General features: G+C 37.2%; 1 protein-coding gene across 1 annotated transcript in view; it reads right to left on the bottom strand.

Annotated features, from left to right (window-relative positions):
* LOC141938195 (ATP-binding cassette sub-family A member 13-like) overlaps window positions 1–16,058 on the bottom strand; it is a 166,216-nt gene that overhangs the window by 103,410 nt on the left and 46,748 nt on the right. Inside the window, exons 17-25 of the mRNA XM_074857198.1 lie at window positions 15,727–16,027; window positions 14,788–14,902; window positions 13,233–13,562; window positions 11,269–11,338; window positions 7,176–7,310; window positions 5,725–5,862; window positions 3,148–3,153; window positions 1,683–1,863; window positions 587–805 (exon numbers count right to left, since the gene is read on the bottom strand). Of these exons, the coding sequence (XP_074713299.1) occupies window positions 587–805; window positions 1,683–1,863; window positions 3,148–3,153; window positions 5,725–5,862; window positions 7,176–7,310; window positions 11,269–11,338; window positions 13,233–13,562; window positions 14,788–14,902; window positions 15,727–16,027 (1,495 nt within the window). The remainder of the gene's footprint in view (window positions 1–586; window positions 806–1,682; window positions 1,864–3,147; window positions 3,154–5,724; window positions 5,863–7,175; window positions 7,311–11,268; window positions 11,339–13,232; window positions 13,563–14,787; window positions 14,903–15,726; window positions 16,028–16,058) is intronic.

Genomic DNA, 16,058 nt, shown 5'->3' with positions numbered 1-16,058 from the left:
GTTTGTTTGTAACCCCTTCACTTATTAAACGCTTTTAAAGTCTGAATTTGGCAAAGGAAAAAGATGATAGCCTAATTAAAAAGATTGTAACAAGCACTGCCTTTACCTGCCTTTTCTGGTTTTCCAATCTTACCTCTATGGCAGGTGAGGGAATACAGGATAACAAATACATAAAGTCAGTGTTGATTTATCTGAAAACTCAGGGTGAACACATAATTTATTTTCTTTCTGCCTCTCCAGCAAGGAGGGAGGCAAGGCAGACAGCATGAGGCAGGAACCACTACAGCTGCTACCAGGCTAACCATCTCCGCTGCAGTCAAAACATGATTATTTGATGGTTCTGTACACCAGGTTTTTAATCATTGACAGTTTCACTACAAATACATTCAAGTAAATGTTAGAAATTAAGAAATCTATTTTCAAGGCACGTTTTCAGAACATGAAGTGTGATAAAAACCAATGGAAAACCTGCAGTTTCCCTTTTCTTCTACTTGCAATTTTGCTTTAGTGCTTCCTTGTTTGAGTGGCTTGCAATAGACACTATTGACTTATTTGACAAATTTCAACAAATGATGGGAAAACTTACCCACTGACTTGCTGATTCAACTGTTCCCTTGTCCATCCAGGTGCTTTCACTGATCCGTAAAGCAGTAGATGTTCTCGCACCGTTAGTATGTTGAACAGGACATCATACTGTGGGCAAACACCCAGCTCTGTTCTGATGGCAGCCAGATCAGTACGTATGTCCTTTCCATTAATAATAATGGTACCAGAGCTCGGTGGATACAGACCAGTCAACAGTGATCTGATACAAGAAAAAAAAAAAAAAAAACCTCAGCAAGATCATGTGTAATGACTGTATTAGATAGTTCACACTTGGATTTACTGAAGCATGCCTTAGCATCCTTAGAGCAACACCAATTCAGTTGAGCATAGTTATAGAAACACCACTAATGTTTGGGGCTTTTTTTAAAAAAAAAAAACAAAAAAAAAAAAACACCAAACCCCAAAACTCAACAATCCCTCATTTCCTTACTTCCAGAACAGAATCTATTTTTTCCCAACCAAATACAAAAGACTACCATTTCCTTTTTTCCTTTTTCATGTGTGTACTCCAGATGAGGAGTAATTCTTAATTGGGTCCCATCCTGCATCACTGGTTTTATTAAAGCTGATCACAGTTAACATAAAGATAGACAAAGTTAACAAAAAGGTAGAAATTAAGACTTCTTGAGACATTTTTAAATATCATTTTTATTTTGTTATTTTTGTTACTGGTCAACTTCCAAGAAAAAAGTCCCTTGCAACCTCTAGGAACAAAGCACAAACCCCCATAAAACTCCACACTCTTCATGTGATAGGAGTACACGTGGGATGTCAAAAAAGAGCAGTTTGCTCAGATGTGTTCAACTCCACAACTAGACATGCCCAAATCCTACTTAAGCGTCTCCTGAACTCCTACATCATGGTTTCAGTGGCAGAGAGGACCCAGTTCTCTATTCATTACACTACTGCTTTTGTCATAGATATAGAGCCTTCACTTTCTATGTGCTTTGGGGAGTTTATTAAATATTTATTTGAAAAAAAAAAAAAAAAAAAAAAAAAGAGTTCACAAACATTTTGAAGTGAGAAAGCATAGTACAGATCAGAGGTGAGGGTAATAGCATAAATGCCAGACTTACATAACTGTTGTCTTGCCAGCTCCATTAGGTCCCAAGAGCGCTGTTATCTGACCTCTGTGGAAAGAGAGGCTGAGATCTTTAACAGCAGCCTTCTGGCCATCCATGTGCTCTTTGGTGAGGGACAGCAGCATGACACCAACGGTGGCTCCTTCGATGCAATGGCCTTTCCAGTTTGGATGTGCTGGGTCAGTATGGGGAAGAGTAGCAGATCAAGAGAGTTGCTGAATCTAAACATGTGCATGTGTGTATATAGGGAACAACAAATTAACTTGATCCTTGTTGCCATTTAGCAAAGCCTGGAACAGATGTTCAGATGCTCCAAACTAACATACGATCCAGCGAAATCAAAGATACTATGCCAATTAATATTTGCTAAGAATTTGGCCTATTTGCGGTTTCAAAAAGCAACCTAAAAAAATTGTGCCAAGTTGTGTGCATGTCCACATACGTATCCATAGAGTCATAAAATAGTTGTTATATTTTATTTCTATTAGAAAAAACATTTATAATAAAGTTGCTTGAATCACTGGTTTATGTCTTTAAGTATGAGAAAATTCTGTGTGAACTACTCCATATATGCCATCCAGTTTCAGGCATATAACATTTACATAACATTAACAGGCATAGCCAGTTAATCCTCCTAATTCCCTCAGTCAATAAAGCAAAGCAGATCTCTTTGCAAAATTATTCAGAGCAACAGTCTAGTCTAAATATAATTTAAGGTCCCCAATGCAAGTAGATGCCCAGCATTTTTCTAACTGTGAGGTAACCACCTCAGCAAACTGAGATGACCACATGATACAAATCAAGTTGACTTCCTTTCTATGTCACAGAAGGAAAGGTTGGCACCACTTTCCAAACATGAGCACAGTCAATCACCAGCCCCATAAATATATTATTAACATGTAATATTTTATTGACTTGTTACAACTGAGAAATCTGGCAGTGGGATTTTTTTTTCCTTTTTAAACAAAGGCAAACTAAATTGGAATGTTAGTCCAGAGAAACAGAAACTGTTACAGATGAGAATTATGAGAAGAGAGGATTATCCTTTTTAATATATATTTTCTATATCAAAATATATAAATTATATATTTATAATGTTTATCATTTGTGTAATAATTTTATATTACATTAATTTTATATACAATAAAATATAAATAAATATATATTACAAGAAGAGATAATTATGCTTTATATAAAAATATATACAGTTATATAAAACAAATTATAAATAAAAAATGTTATAATGATTTCAAGGATTGGTTTGTTTACTAACGGTTTGTTTAGTTTCCCAGTAGCTGGTATAGTGTTGTGTTTTGGATTTAGAATGAAAATGTGCTGAGAATATCAGGACTGAGAGCAAGATGATAAACAGTACAGCAAGAAGTGAAAGCAAAAAGCAGCCACTAACGAGCACTAGATTCTAATATACAGTAAGGCAAGCAAGCCTCATGGCAAGCACAGGAGCCTGTCAGTTAATAGCTAAACTGCAATAACAGCTATAAATTCAAATCTAGCACATTCCAATCAAATCTGTTGTTACCTCAAATTCAATCGCACACCCCGCATTGGGTGCCAAAAACGACTGTCATGGTTTAACCCCCGCCAGCAACTAAGCACCACACAGTCAGTCAGTCAGTCACTCACTCACCCCTGGTGGGATGGGGGAGAGAATTGGAAGGCTAAAAGTCAGAAAACTCATGAGTTGAGATAAAAAGAGTTTAATGGGGAAAACAAAAGCCACGCATGCAAGCAAAGCAACCAAGGAATTCATTCACCACTTCCCATGGGCAGGCAGGTGCTCAGCCATCTCCAGGACAGCAGGGCTCCATCACACATAACGGTGACTTGGGAAGACAAACATCATCACTCCGAATGTCCCCCCTTCCTTATTTCTCCCCCAGCTCTATATGCTGAGCATGACATTATATGGTCTGGGATATCCCTTTGGTCAGTTGGGGTCAGCTGTCCTGGCTGTGTCCCCTCCCAACTTCGTGTGCACCCCCAGCCTACTCGCTGGTGGGGTGGGGTGAGAAGCAGAAAAGTCCTTGATGCTGTGTAAGCACTGCTCAGCAGTAACCAGAATATCTCTGTATTATTAACTCCATTTTCAGCACAAATCCAAAACATTGCCTCATGCTAGCTACTATGAAGAAAATTAACCCTATCCCAGCCAAAACCAGCACAGCTGTGAATGAAGAAGTTTTTTGCTCCTTTCACAATCAGTTTTAAGTTTAGAAAGAACTTTTGCCAGAAGCTTGAGATTACCTTCCAGCAAGGCACTACCAGCAGTTGTGAGGTTTCTGAGGTCCTTCTACCCATGAACCTCTCTTCCAGTTAGCTTTTTCTGGAGACTAAAACCACCAACAAGCACTATTCATGCTCTTTCCACTGCTTCCTAAATTTACAAGTACATCCTGGAACTCAAAGAAAAATCTTAAAGTACAGAGTGAGCCTCAGACAATTTATCTCAGGTAAGACTCAGAGAAGAGCTCCAAATTACTTGTAAGCAGTAAATTGATCACTGTAGCACTTCTCCTAAGAGGAGTTTCAAGTGGGTAGTCAGCATCCAGGTCCCTGCCAGCTCTACTCTTGTTGTAGTTCCAGCTTGTAGGACCTATGCTCTAGGTCCTCCCTGACACACCTCTGATTTCCAAAGTGCTTTCCACCCCTACTGAACCAGCCCTTACTTAGGCTATACAGAACAAATGCAGAAATCACCCAGGAGCAAGACACTTTGCTGTTCCAAGCAAATTATCCATTAATGCATTTATCCCATTATCAATACAATGACGACCAATTCTTATGAAAGAGACCAAGTTCCTTTGCATGCATGGCACCATTAAAGTTCATATACAGGCAATTTGCCACTGAGCACATGACATGCATCAGTTTAAACAGATGAGAAATAAGATGAACAAATCCACAAAGTGGTAAGCAATCACTCTGATGGCTTGAGCCAGAGACCAACGCTAGTAACTTTTCAGGCAGAGGTTTTTTCTTCACTTTACACAGAAGGCAGTGAACACAAAGTGAAACATTGCAAATCTTCATTTTACATAAGGACCAAAGACAATCATCTCAACAAAATGGAATTGTACCAAACTGCAGACAAAACTCATCCTGATATTTTTTCCACAAATGTTTAAATGAACCTCAAGACATTTTGTAGTTTGCCTTACTCTAGGAGATACCACTACATATAACTGCTGGGTTGTACAGCTTCTTTACCTATACTACAGACAACTGGATCATTTCCAAGTTACTGTAGTTTAAAAAAAAAAACCACAAAAACCCATCATATTGTTTTAAGACCCAAGAGGAAATATAAGTGAGGGTGACTTACTCCTTCATTCACAAAACATAAATGAAATGTGAGAAAGTCTTTAAAGAGACCTGAGAAGGGAAAAAACTACATTAATTTTAAGCAAGTGAACAATGAAATAGAAGAGCAGTGAAAGTGTCTGGAGACAGATAAAAATTAGTTACAATAACAGTAACTTTTTAAACAAAAGATGAAGAAGCAGAAACAGAACAGTGATTATGAAAGAGGGAAATAAGAAATAGAAGGGAAAGAGATGAACAAAGGTAATTTTTCCACTGAAACAAGAAGCAAATAAAAACAGCAGAAGAGGAAGAAGAAAAATCAAACTGCAGGGGAAAAAAAAAAAAAGTTAAAGTACAACACTTTTGAGATTCAGTAAGAGTATGAAAGGGTTCAAGGAACTTCAGAAGATCCTAACAAAGCAGAGGCGATACACTGAGACAGGATGAATCCAAGAGATACTTATTTTACATATTTTAAAGACTTTTCTTAAATATTTGTGTACAGCAGTCTTAATTGAATGGTTCAAGAATTACAGGTGACAGCACAATTAACAGCATATAATGTTCATAGTATATACTATATAATGTAAGAGAGAAAGGGACAAGATCTTAACACATAATATAGGACCAAACAATGATAAAAGCAGATTGATTAAAATCAACACACTATTCAGAAAAGAGCCATTATTAAAATTCTATTATGACTACAAACCTTTTTCTTGGAAGTTTTCATTGAAGAAAAACATATTAGAATTCAGATAATGTCTCTTCCTCCTTTCTGCACCACACAGGTTCTTCCAGTAGGAAACAGTAAAGGGAAAGTACCATCGGTTCTTTAATCCAAATTTTCCTAGATGATAATTATGATAGAAACTGTTGCAAAAATTATAGTAATTTCATATTTTTTGTAGACATCTAATGTCCTATCATTACTCGCAAAGAGCTGGTTAGAACATTTAATTAGCTCAAACTCTTAGCTGCACTTAAACCTTAGTAAAGTGGAAAAAAGTCATTTGGCCATAATCAACCCTCATTGATACTGTGCTTTACCCTATCTCCAAATCAGCTTTAACGTGTAACAGAATCATAGACTTTACAATATTTAGACACAGCTTAACATAATCTTGTAACCTAAAGAAAATGCACCAAATGTCCTGCCAAGGCAAACAGCCTTATTTTTTATTATAGCAATAATCCATTGCACCAATCATTAAAGATTATTCTTTCATTGCTATATGCACAATTTAAATAAATCAGTCATCATAAGAAACCTTTATTGTAGCATGCAAGCAGAGAGGGCAAAAATATGCTCCTACACTCAACCTAAACTTCATCATTGCCCAATCTTGTCAGGCTTCACTTGCCAATCACACAATATACTCTCTGTGTGTTTGGAGCTGTATTTCACCGAAGGGCAGGTGTCAATTTAAGCTAGTTTGCAAAATTCAGTTTTATATTCCATGTACCCCTATCTTTCAAGGCAAAATTCATGTTTTATTTTTATATTTTTAAAACAAATACAGTGTAGCTGGAAGAAAAGGTGACACATGCAAATCAGAGGAAAGGTAAATTTCAAAAGGCTAGTGAGGCATTAGGCTATGATTAAAAATGCATCAACCAACTCAATAATATCCATAAAACTTGGTTGATGAAAAAAAATAATCCCATTACTTTCTGAGAATATACCTGAAAGTTCATTAGTTTCATTTGTGCATTAGACTGTGGACTGACTGGGACCAAGATACAGTTACCAGGCAGTCTGAAGTCGTTGTGATCTGAAAACGTGTTGTCGTTCATGAGTTTCAGCCCAAGTACTGACTCAGAAGATTCACCACTTTCATAGGAAGATTTGCTACTAGACTGAGCTCTGTTACTCTGAAGTACCAACAACTTCCTAAGTCCTTCAAATGTTAGTCACCCCATAAGCAAACAAGAGATATTTCATGCCTGTCTACAAATTCTAGTCCATGTGTTAGCACTACTCAATATTTATATATGTAGGAAGACATTCTTACCCAGTCCCTAAAGACAATCAGTCAGTTTTGCACATCAAAACCACTACTCAGAAAAAGGTATGAGTTCGTTTGAGTTGCATAAATTGAGAATCATTCCATTCAATAACTTCTTCAAAAACATCAAAAAAGAACAACTCCATGATCTTACCAGGAATAATATTGCTGAAATACCAACCACCTATAGAATATAAAATGGAGTCAAAGAACATCATCCAGCATATCCATCCAAAGGTCATGTATCCTCCTTGTGCCATTGACTGGTGCACATTATTCCACTGAATTCCTAGTAGTAATAGTAATAATAATAATTATTTTTAAAAGGTCAAAACTAAATCAGTACAGCATTAAAGATCACAAACACATTAACACCACACACTTCTGGATATTTAAGTACTGACACAAAAATACTGTAGTTAATAACAGTAGTCTTAATGAATAGAAATGATTTGCTACGCCTCTACAGCCTCTGTTTAGAACAGCAGGTGACACTGCTGCTGAGAAAATGCAGAGAAGCTGTTGTAGAAAGGGCTGTTTATGAAATTTTAGCTGGCACTTAGTTTGGCAAAAGAAAAAGAACGACAACTCTGGCAAAACGGGGCACCGACCTCTTCAATGAATCAGGTTTTATGCCATTCTGCTGATATAAAGGGGTTACACAAAATTTAGAGTAATTTTTATAATGCTAAATCTGAAAACTTAAATCTGTGAATTCTAACTAAGAAGCAAGTATTCTGTGCATTGACTGTATTCAGAGGTAAACTGGAACAACACACTCACTGAATAATTGCTTCATAAAATTATTACATTGCAAAAGACATGAAAGAACGAAGGTGCAAACCACTAGTACTACAGAAAGATACCATACTGCTAAATGGAAAACAAAAGTAAGCAAGCTGTAAATTTACAAAAAGCATTGCATTTTTTTCTGAAAACGCTATTTTGTTTGCAGCACAGTGGGTCATGATATTGTTTCTATAATCCTTTTTCTATGATTGGCAAAAAAAAGCGCAGTTTTTCCACAAAGCATGTTTTGCCCTTTTTTCAGTAAAGATGAGTCATTTTTATGAAGCGTCTGGTGGGAAATTTAAGTAATATTTTCTGAAACTGTCTTTTCCAGTCTTACCAACTTTTGTATCATTATGATAATTTTTCAACATCTAGTGGTTTGAAACATCCACTGTCATCAATATCGATCTTGTCATAGTAATAAAAAGAGAAAGGGATTACATCCCTTTATATATTTAAATACATAAATGTATATCCTTTGTAGACATTTATCAAGGGCCCAGACATTCACTTCTTACTTTTCTAAAACTTCAGCATCAATAGGGGCAGCTCTCAGCTTGGGGATAGTAAGGGTCACCATGTTAGAACATGTAGCAACCTGTTAGAACACTTAGCCAGTTTCCAAACATTTTTTTCTTCCTAACACTTAAACATAACAGGGTGTTCTCATACATTTCGGCACCTGCACAGTAGCTCAGTGGGGATTTCACCAGCTACCTCCAAGTTTGCAGATGCAAGCTGCTACTCAAGCTGAGTACGAATAGGGTCACGCAGGAGAAATGTACAAAATGCTTTGCAAAGTAAAGATAATTTTTTTCTTACTTTCTAATGTATAATAGTTAAATATTCATCCTAGCATTATGCTGAGAGTGAATAACTTACACTGTTCTTTTTCTGTACAATATTGTTCTCAAACTTCCATCATGTTATACACTAGTGCATGTGTGAACCCAGACACATCTACCAAGCTCAAGAGTAACCCAAATCCAATGCATAGGAAGTCAGGTTATAATGCCAGAAGGCCTGCATGGATGAACAAGGAGCTCCTGCCCAAATTCAGACACAAAAAGGAAGCATACAGAGGGTGGAAGCAAGGACAGATAGCCTGTGAGGAATACGGAAACACTGTTAGAGCATCCAGGAATGAAGTGACAAAAGCTAAAGCCCAAATGGAATTGCATCTGTCCAGGGATGTCAAAGACAACAACTAGGGCTTCTATAAGCACACAGGTGACAAAAGGAAGATTAGGGAAAAGGTGGACTCATGGCTCAACAAGACAGAGGATCTGGTTACACGGGATGTTGAAAAGGTTGAGGTACTGAATGCCAGCTTTGCCTCAGTTTTTACCAGCGAGTCTGGTCTTCAGAAATCCCAGGTCCCAAAAACCAAGGGAAAAGTCTGAAGCAAGGATGATATACCTTTGGTGAAAGAAGATCAGGTCAAGGAATACTTATGCAAACTGTGCATACATAAATCCATGGACCCTGATAGGAAGCACACAAAAGCATTGAAGCTGCTGGTAGATGTCATTGCAAGGTTACTTTCAATAATCTTTGATTGATCATGGCAAGTGGGAGAAGTGCCTGAAGACTGGAGGAAATCAAATATCACTCCTATCTTGAAGAAGGAGGATGCAGAGAAATACAGGCCAGTCAGCCTCATCTTGATCCCTGGAAAGGTGCTGCAACAGTTAATCCTGAAAACCATTTCAGGCAGATGAAGGACAAGAATATCATCAGTCGTAGACAGCATAGCTTCACCAAAAGGAAGCCATGCTTGACCAACTTGATTAAAATTCTACAATGAAAGGACTGGCCTGGTAGATGAGAGAAGACTAGTGGATCTTGTCCACCTGGACTTCAGTAAGGCTTCTGACACTGTCTCCCATAAGATCCTCCTAAAGAAACCAATGAAGTATGAGGTGGAGGAGTAGACAGTGAGGTGGATTGCAAACTGTCTGAATGGCCAGGCCCAGAGGGTGGTGATCTGTGGCATGAAGTCTAGTTGAAAGCCAGTAACTAGCAATGTACCCCAGGAGCCAATACTGAGTCTGATCATGTTTAATATCTTCATTAATGACCTCGGAGTGTATCTTCAGCAAGTTTGCTGATGACACAAAACTGGGATGAGTGTTTTATATGCCAGAGGGTCATGCTGCACCCAGAGAAGCCTAAACAGGCTGGTGAAACAGGCTGACAGGAACTTCATGAAGTTTAACAAGTGCAAAGTCCTGCACCTGTCAAGGAACAATCCCATGTACTAGTATGTGTTGGAGAACACCACCTGGGTAGTAGCTTTGTGAAAAAGGACCTGGGAGTCCTAGTGGGCAGCAAGTTGAACATGAGCTAGCAATATGCCCTTGCTGCGAAGAAGACTGATGAAATCCTGGGCTGCCTAAGGCAAAGCATTGCCAGCAGGTCAAGGAAGGTGATTCTTCAGCACTGGTGAGGCCATGCCTGGAGTGCTGTGTTGAGTTCTGGGTACAAAAGAGGCATGGAGGTACCACAGAGAGTCCAGCAAAGGACCACAGAGATGATTAAGGGACTGCAGTATCTCTCCTATGAGGAGAGGTTGAGAGAGCTGGGACTGTTTAGCCTGGAGAAGGCTCGAGGGGGATCTTATGAATGTATATAAATACCTGAAAGGAGGGTGCAAAGAAGAGAGAGTCAGGCTCTTTTCAGTGGTGTGCAGTGACAGGGCAAGAGGCAATAGGCACAAACTGAAACACAGGAGGTTCCCTCTGAACATCAGGAAACACTTTTTCACTGTGAGGGTGACTGAGTACTGTCACAGGTTGCCCAGAGAAGCTGTTGGATTCTCCATCCTTGGAGGTATTCCAAAGCCGTCTGGACGTGGTCTTGGGCAACCAGCTGTAGATGGCCTTCCTTGAACAATGGGGGCAGACTAGATGACTTTCAGAGGTCCCTTCCAACCTCAACCATTTTGTGATCCTACAAAATTTCCTGTTGATATCCTCCTCAGAAAGCAAGCATTAGAGCTACCACTAACATCAGTGAAGACTTCTAAGAAACTGCTTTAAACACCTTGCCAGAGCTTCCTCCACTAGACTGAGAGAAATAACACATTCAGTGAGTGAAATAATATTCAGTCAGGTGCTCACCCTTAGGTAGCTCTACTGAATTTCACTAAATATAAAGTTTGGGTTTGCATCTCTAGAACAATTTCATTAGCTGAAAACTCATTCTGTCACCTAATGGGAAGTGGAGATTTTCCTCCAACATGAATGGCAAATAGAGCAATGCTAAGCCCACTTTACTAGAAAGCAGGCACAAGCTTAACTTGGTTTTCAAGGGGCATTAAAAAGGTTTTTCTCCTGTTATGATCTATCCTGTTAACTCATGATTAGAGATTTTTTTCAGAACAAAGTGAAAAAGATTTCCAGCTGTAGTTTTTGAAATAATTACAAAACTTTTCTTCTAACGGGAGAGCTTACCTATTTCTTGGCCCTCAAAGAAAGTAATGAAAAACACTCCTTGCCCAAAGGCAGTTGTAGAAAGAAGACACTACAACACAAGAGGAGAAACAGGGTGTGAACATCAAATAAAATACATTGTTAACAAGCTCCATGAAATAAAATAACTTGCAATACTAAAAGCAAGCACAAAATAAACAGACCTTTGTTTTACATAGGCTAACAGTCATTATTTCCTTTTATGTTTTAACAATACTCCCCCACATATTGCAGTATTATTTGCTCCACCTTAAAGAACTCCACTGACCTAGTTATTAACATTGGAAAGCATTATTTAACTTTATAAGAACTTACAGACCATCATAAATCTACCACATAATGAAAACATATAATGTGTAACACTGTAAAAGCATGCAAAGGAATATGCTTTCTGTAGTAAGAGCAGTAGTCTTACTCATTTTTGTAAGACCAGAACTCAAGAGACAGAGGCAGAAGGAACAGGCACGTTGGGTACTATATGCTGAGACAGCATTTTTGTGAAAGGAAATGACATTTGACTTCCAAGAAGCAACATAGTCATGCTCTATCACAAAAGTACAAAATGGAAAAATAAGCAAGTTAGTGATGTATTATAACAAGGAAGTGTGACTGATGATCAATGGAAAAACACTGGCAAGCTTATGAAGGCTGATGGGGAGATCCAAAGCATTACTAAAGTTAATAAGCATTACTCAGTGATAAAGTTCTGCAGTTTGAAAGTGAGCTGAAATAGAAGTTCATTTTATCTCTTATTTTAAAAGAATGCAATTAAATAAGGTTTCTGCAATATTTGATACAAAAGGAACACATCCTGTTAGCTGTCTGAAGAAGTATGACATAGGCTGCTATTAGAAAGTATTCAAAATCATTAGTGGCATGGACTACATTTTTGTAGAGAGAAGTTCATGATAATTCCCATCAACTGAGTCCCTGCCTCTTACATTGTTAAGATTTCACTATCTCACTTCATGGCCTCTCCCCTCTCTTCAAAAATTATTGCCTTTTTCACATGTTGCTTCTGATTTTCAGCAAATGCAGGATATCTGAAGAGTTATTTTGAAATAACTTACACACTTTAAAAATCAGTTATCTGATGGATACTTTTCCCTTTCTGTGGCCCATAGGAAGGGGAAAAAAGCAACAACAGAAAAAAATTTTAAAAATCTACCCTATTTATACTCAAATTCTGCAGTCTTACATCCATGCTTACTTGCATGAAAAGAACCGATGTATTTTATCTGTCAAATTGACACTGAAAAAGTGTCCATTTCTTTAAATAGTGTATGAATTATTCCACCAGATTAATTTGGTATGTCAATTATTTTGAAAGAGTGAAGCCATAATGTGTGAAATATGGTTTGCACTGTATGATGGTAATATTTGATGTCTCAGAGATATAGTATGGTAAGACAGCACAAAGACATAAAACAGCCTATGGCATACATAAAACAGGAAAGAACATGGAAGAACCAATGCCAAAGACACACATATTTCAGATTGTATAGCTAGATAAGCACTAGACAGATTTCTGATCTAATCCCCAGTTGTACTCAGCAGAGAAACAATCACTAGTTTTCCTCCAAATAAATAATGACTTTCAGGAGTGGCGTGTCATCAGGTGTGCTTGAAAGTACACTACCATTACAAATATTTTGAGGCTAAAACATGAAGACAACTCATGAGCATGAGGAATGAAACTTCCTTATATTCTCTCTAGATTTACAAAATTTCCCTGAAATTTTCTTTTTATTCCTTTCTACATTCAAAACATTTTCGCACTTGGATATCTATTAATGTGACTTATTTCCAGTGAAACACAAAAGCAAAAAGAAACCTGGGGGGGGGGGGGGGGGGGGGGAAGTAAATTATAGTCTAAAGTTTCAAAAGTATGAAAATCCACAGAGTGGTTGGAGGTGAAAAATTAGAAAATGAAAAGAAATATTTACCATTATAATCTGGTTGGTGAAACTCAACTGGTTCTGCAAGACCAACAAAACTATGTAGGGTAAAAAACTGATCATATACACAAGGCTGGCACACATTGCTGCTGTATCAGCACTGCTAAAAAACGCTCCCAAAAAATAGCTTAACATAATAACTGTAACTCCAAAATCCAGGAGGAAAAGGAAGATGAGGAAGCCATTGCTATAAGCAAAGATACCACTTGCTTTTAAAATGATGGCCAGAGCACAGCTGCTTATTGTAAGCACAATGACATTCTCCAGAAACCAAGCAAGGAAATGAATGGCTGGATGTACACCCATTGTCTTCATATACTGTAAGACAACACAGTAAAGAGAGTTAAAGTTAGGAAATAAATTTTCTTCTTCTCTTTTTTTTTTTTTTAAGCAAAACATGTTGGCAGCATGACACTACCAGTTCCTCAAAGGATGTCATCTTTCCCTTAAATTACTTGTCTCTTTTCCCTTTTCCTGTGCTACTCCTTCTGTTGGCCTCTCCTGGATCAAACACGGTTCTGAGCAGGGATGCCTCAACTTATCACATACTAACATGAGGAATCTCAGTGCTCAGGCACAACTCTTTTGCATAGGGTTGGAAGACCAGATGTCAGATTACTGGGTCCTCCAGTGAGGAATTTGCCTTTTTATACTCTATGAAGCACTGAGGATATCTACAACACTGTATAAACAAATATTTTTTCCCAGCCTGCTGATGAACTAAAAGTAACATATGGATATGTTTGTAAAACTTTATGTATTAGCATGCAAATAATAATTTAACCAGGTATGAGGTATCACTCCTCTTTTTAAAAAAAAAAAATGCTTTTGGAAACAAGCTAATACTACTTCTGAAGCATTTTTCTTAAAATGGTCAAAATTAACTTTATTAAGTTGATTTAATATTTTAAAGCATTAAAAAAAATAAGACTTATCTTACAACACAAAGTTTAGAGAAATTAGACAATTTCCCAAATTCAAAAAAGCTTACTCCAGCAGTATAAAGACCGGTACAACTCTTTTAAAAAGTATCATACAGAAAATTTATCATAAAACCACCTGTCCTTCCATATTCTTAGCACTTGCTAAGACTAGCCATTGATAAAAGCAAAAAATTGTCTCATTTTTTCTGTGTCATCCTCCCTTATATTTCTGATAATTACACAGTACATGGCAAATTTTTAATTTGGTTTAGGAAGTTTTATCATTTTAGACCATATAGAGCAAAACATGATAAAGGATCCAAAATAAAAACCATTCTAATCACGACTTTTTTCCAAATAAAAGTTTCCAGCTTCAACTTTTATGATCTTTTGCTTGTTGCTTTTTGTCTCAGGGACAATATTTGCCTACTAATAGGACTGATGCTGCATGTTGTGAATCTGAGTTGGCAGCTAGAACTAGAACCTACTGTCCAGAGGAAAAAAGTAAAAACAAAACCAGCTGGATTATGAGTACATAAAAGTACCTCAAAGTTAAAGTTTTGTATTTCAGTAGACTTTAATAAATAAGTTTTATTTTCAGAGGCTCATCTACTTCTTACCTCTTCAAGATGAATTTCTCTTTCATAAACCAGCTTGCGAACCATGCCAGCAACTGAAATCATCCATGTTAACATCATCATAAGTGGGAAAAAAAACCCTATATTGTTCAAGAATCTATGAAAGAATATATATGCAGAGTTGTTAACCCCCAGAGGTAAATTTTTTTAGCAGAATGTTAATAGGTTAATACTGGGACTATTCTGAAAGTATGCATAAAATAAGATCTGCTATAAGCAATAAGGCTTATTCTTGTTCTGCTTAGAATTATTTATTTTTCATGTAACAAGCTAAATACATGTATTGGTACTACAATATTATATTAGTATTTATCAACAACTGATGTAATCACTCTTTAGGGCTCCATTCAAAGTGAAAGAATTCAGATTTGTGTTTATGACAAAGTAATATATTTGAACAGTAAGGAATAACATAAACCAGTCAACTTTTTCTCCACCTTAATAGATTTATTACCTCTGACTAATTTTAAATTCTAATAGCCAGGATGTTTTGATTGTTTTACAAAGAACAATCCTACATTTTTTCTTTTGCTTCATCAACTTTACACTGTATTTCAACACATACCAAGGACCAATTTACAGCTTGAGTACAGGACAACTAAGTATGGAAAGTGGGTTTCTTAGCATAACCTAAGTTAGTTGCACAATATGTTGACACAGTCTCTGTCCAGCAGACTACTCCACAGTATAGCTGAAAACAGCTCATAAGGGGTCATTTGCCAGACAGAAATTGCATAATGTGTTGTAGTCACAGCTGTTAAACATTTGCTATGCTGTAATATTCTGGTATTGGACATACTGGTTCAATGGTGTGCTGAGATATACATTCACCCACTACAAAGACCTAGTAGCTTCCCAAGTACTCTAGCACTAATCTAATAAGGATAATGTATTGAATTAAAAAGCTAAAAGTTCACTTACAGATCACTGGTATGACAAGGGTAAGGCATGGCTTGCACCTGAATGGCTGGCTCTGAGGTATCTGTCCCAGTCTGTGCTGAAATTATTGCCCTTTCAATCATGTCTTGAAGAGGAATAAAGATGTGGTTGTATTTAAACCCATCAGCTGGCAACTTCTGGGGATGCGATTTCCATGCTGGGTTTTTAATCAAATCTGTTCTCATGCTATAGAGAACACTGGTTCTAATTGTATATGAAATGTGTCGTGGAAGGAGATTGTTAGAGTCTTGCGTCTTGTTCTTTGGTGTATCAAAGATGATACCTGACACAAGAAGAAAAGGAGCTTCATACCC

The sequence above is a fragment of the Strix uralensis genome, chromosome 1 (genome assembly GCF_047716275.1).
Source record: "Strix uralensis isolate ZFMK-TIS-50842 chromosome 1, bStrUra1, whole genome shotgun sequence".
Classification (NCBI taxonomy): Eukaryota; Metazoa; Chordata; class Aves; order Strigiformes; family Strigidae; genus Strix; species Strix uralensis.
This window is presented reverse-complemented; position numbering and strand designations above follow the sequence as displayed.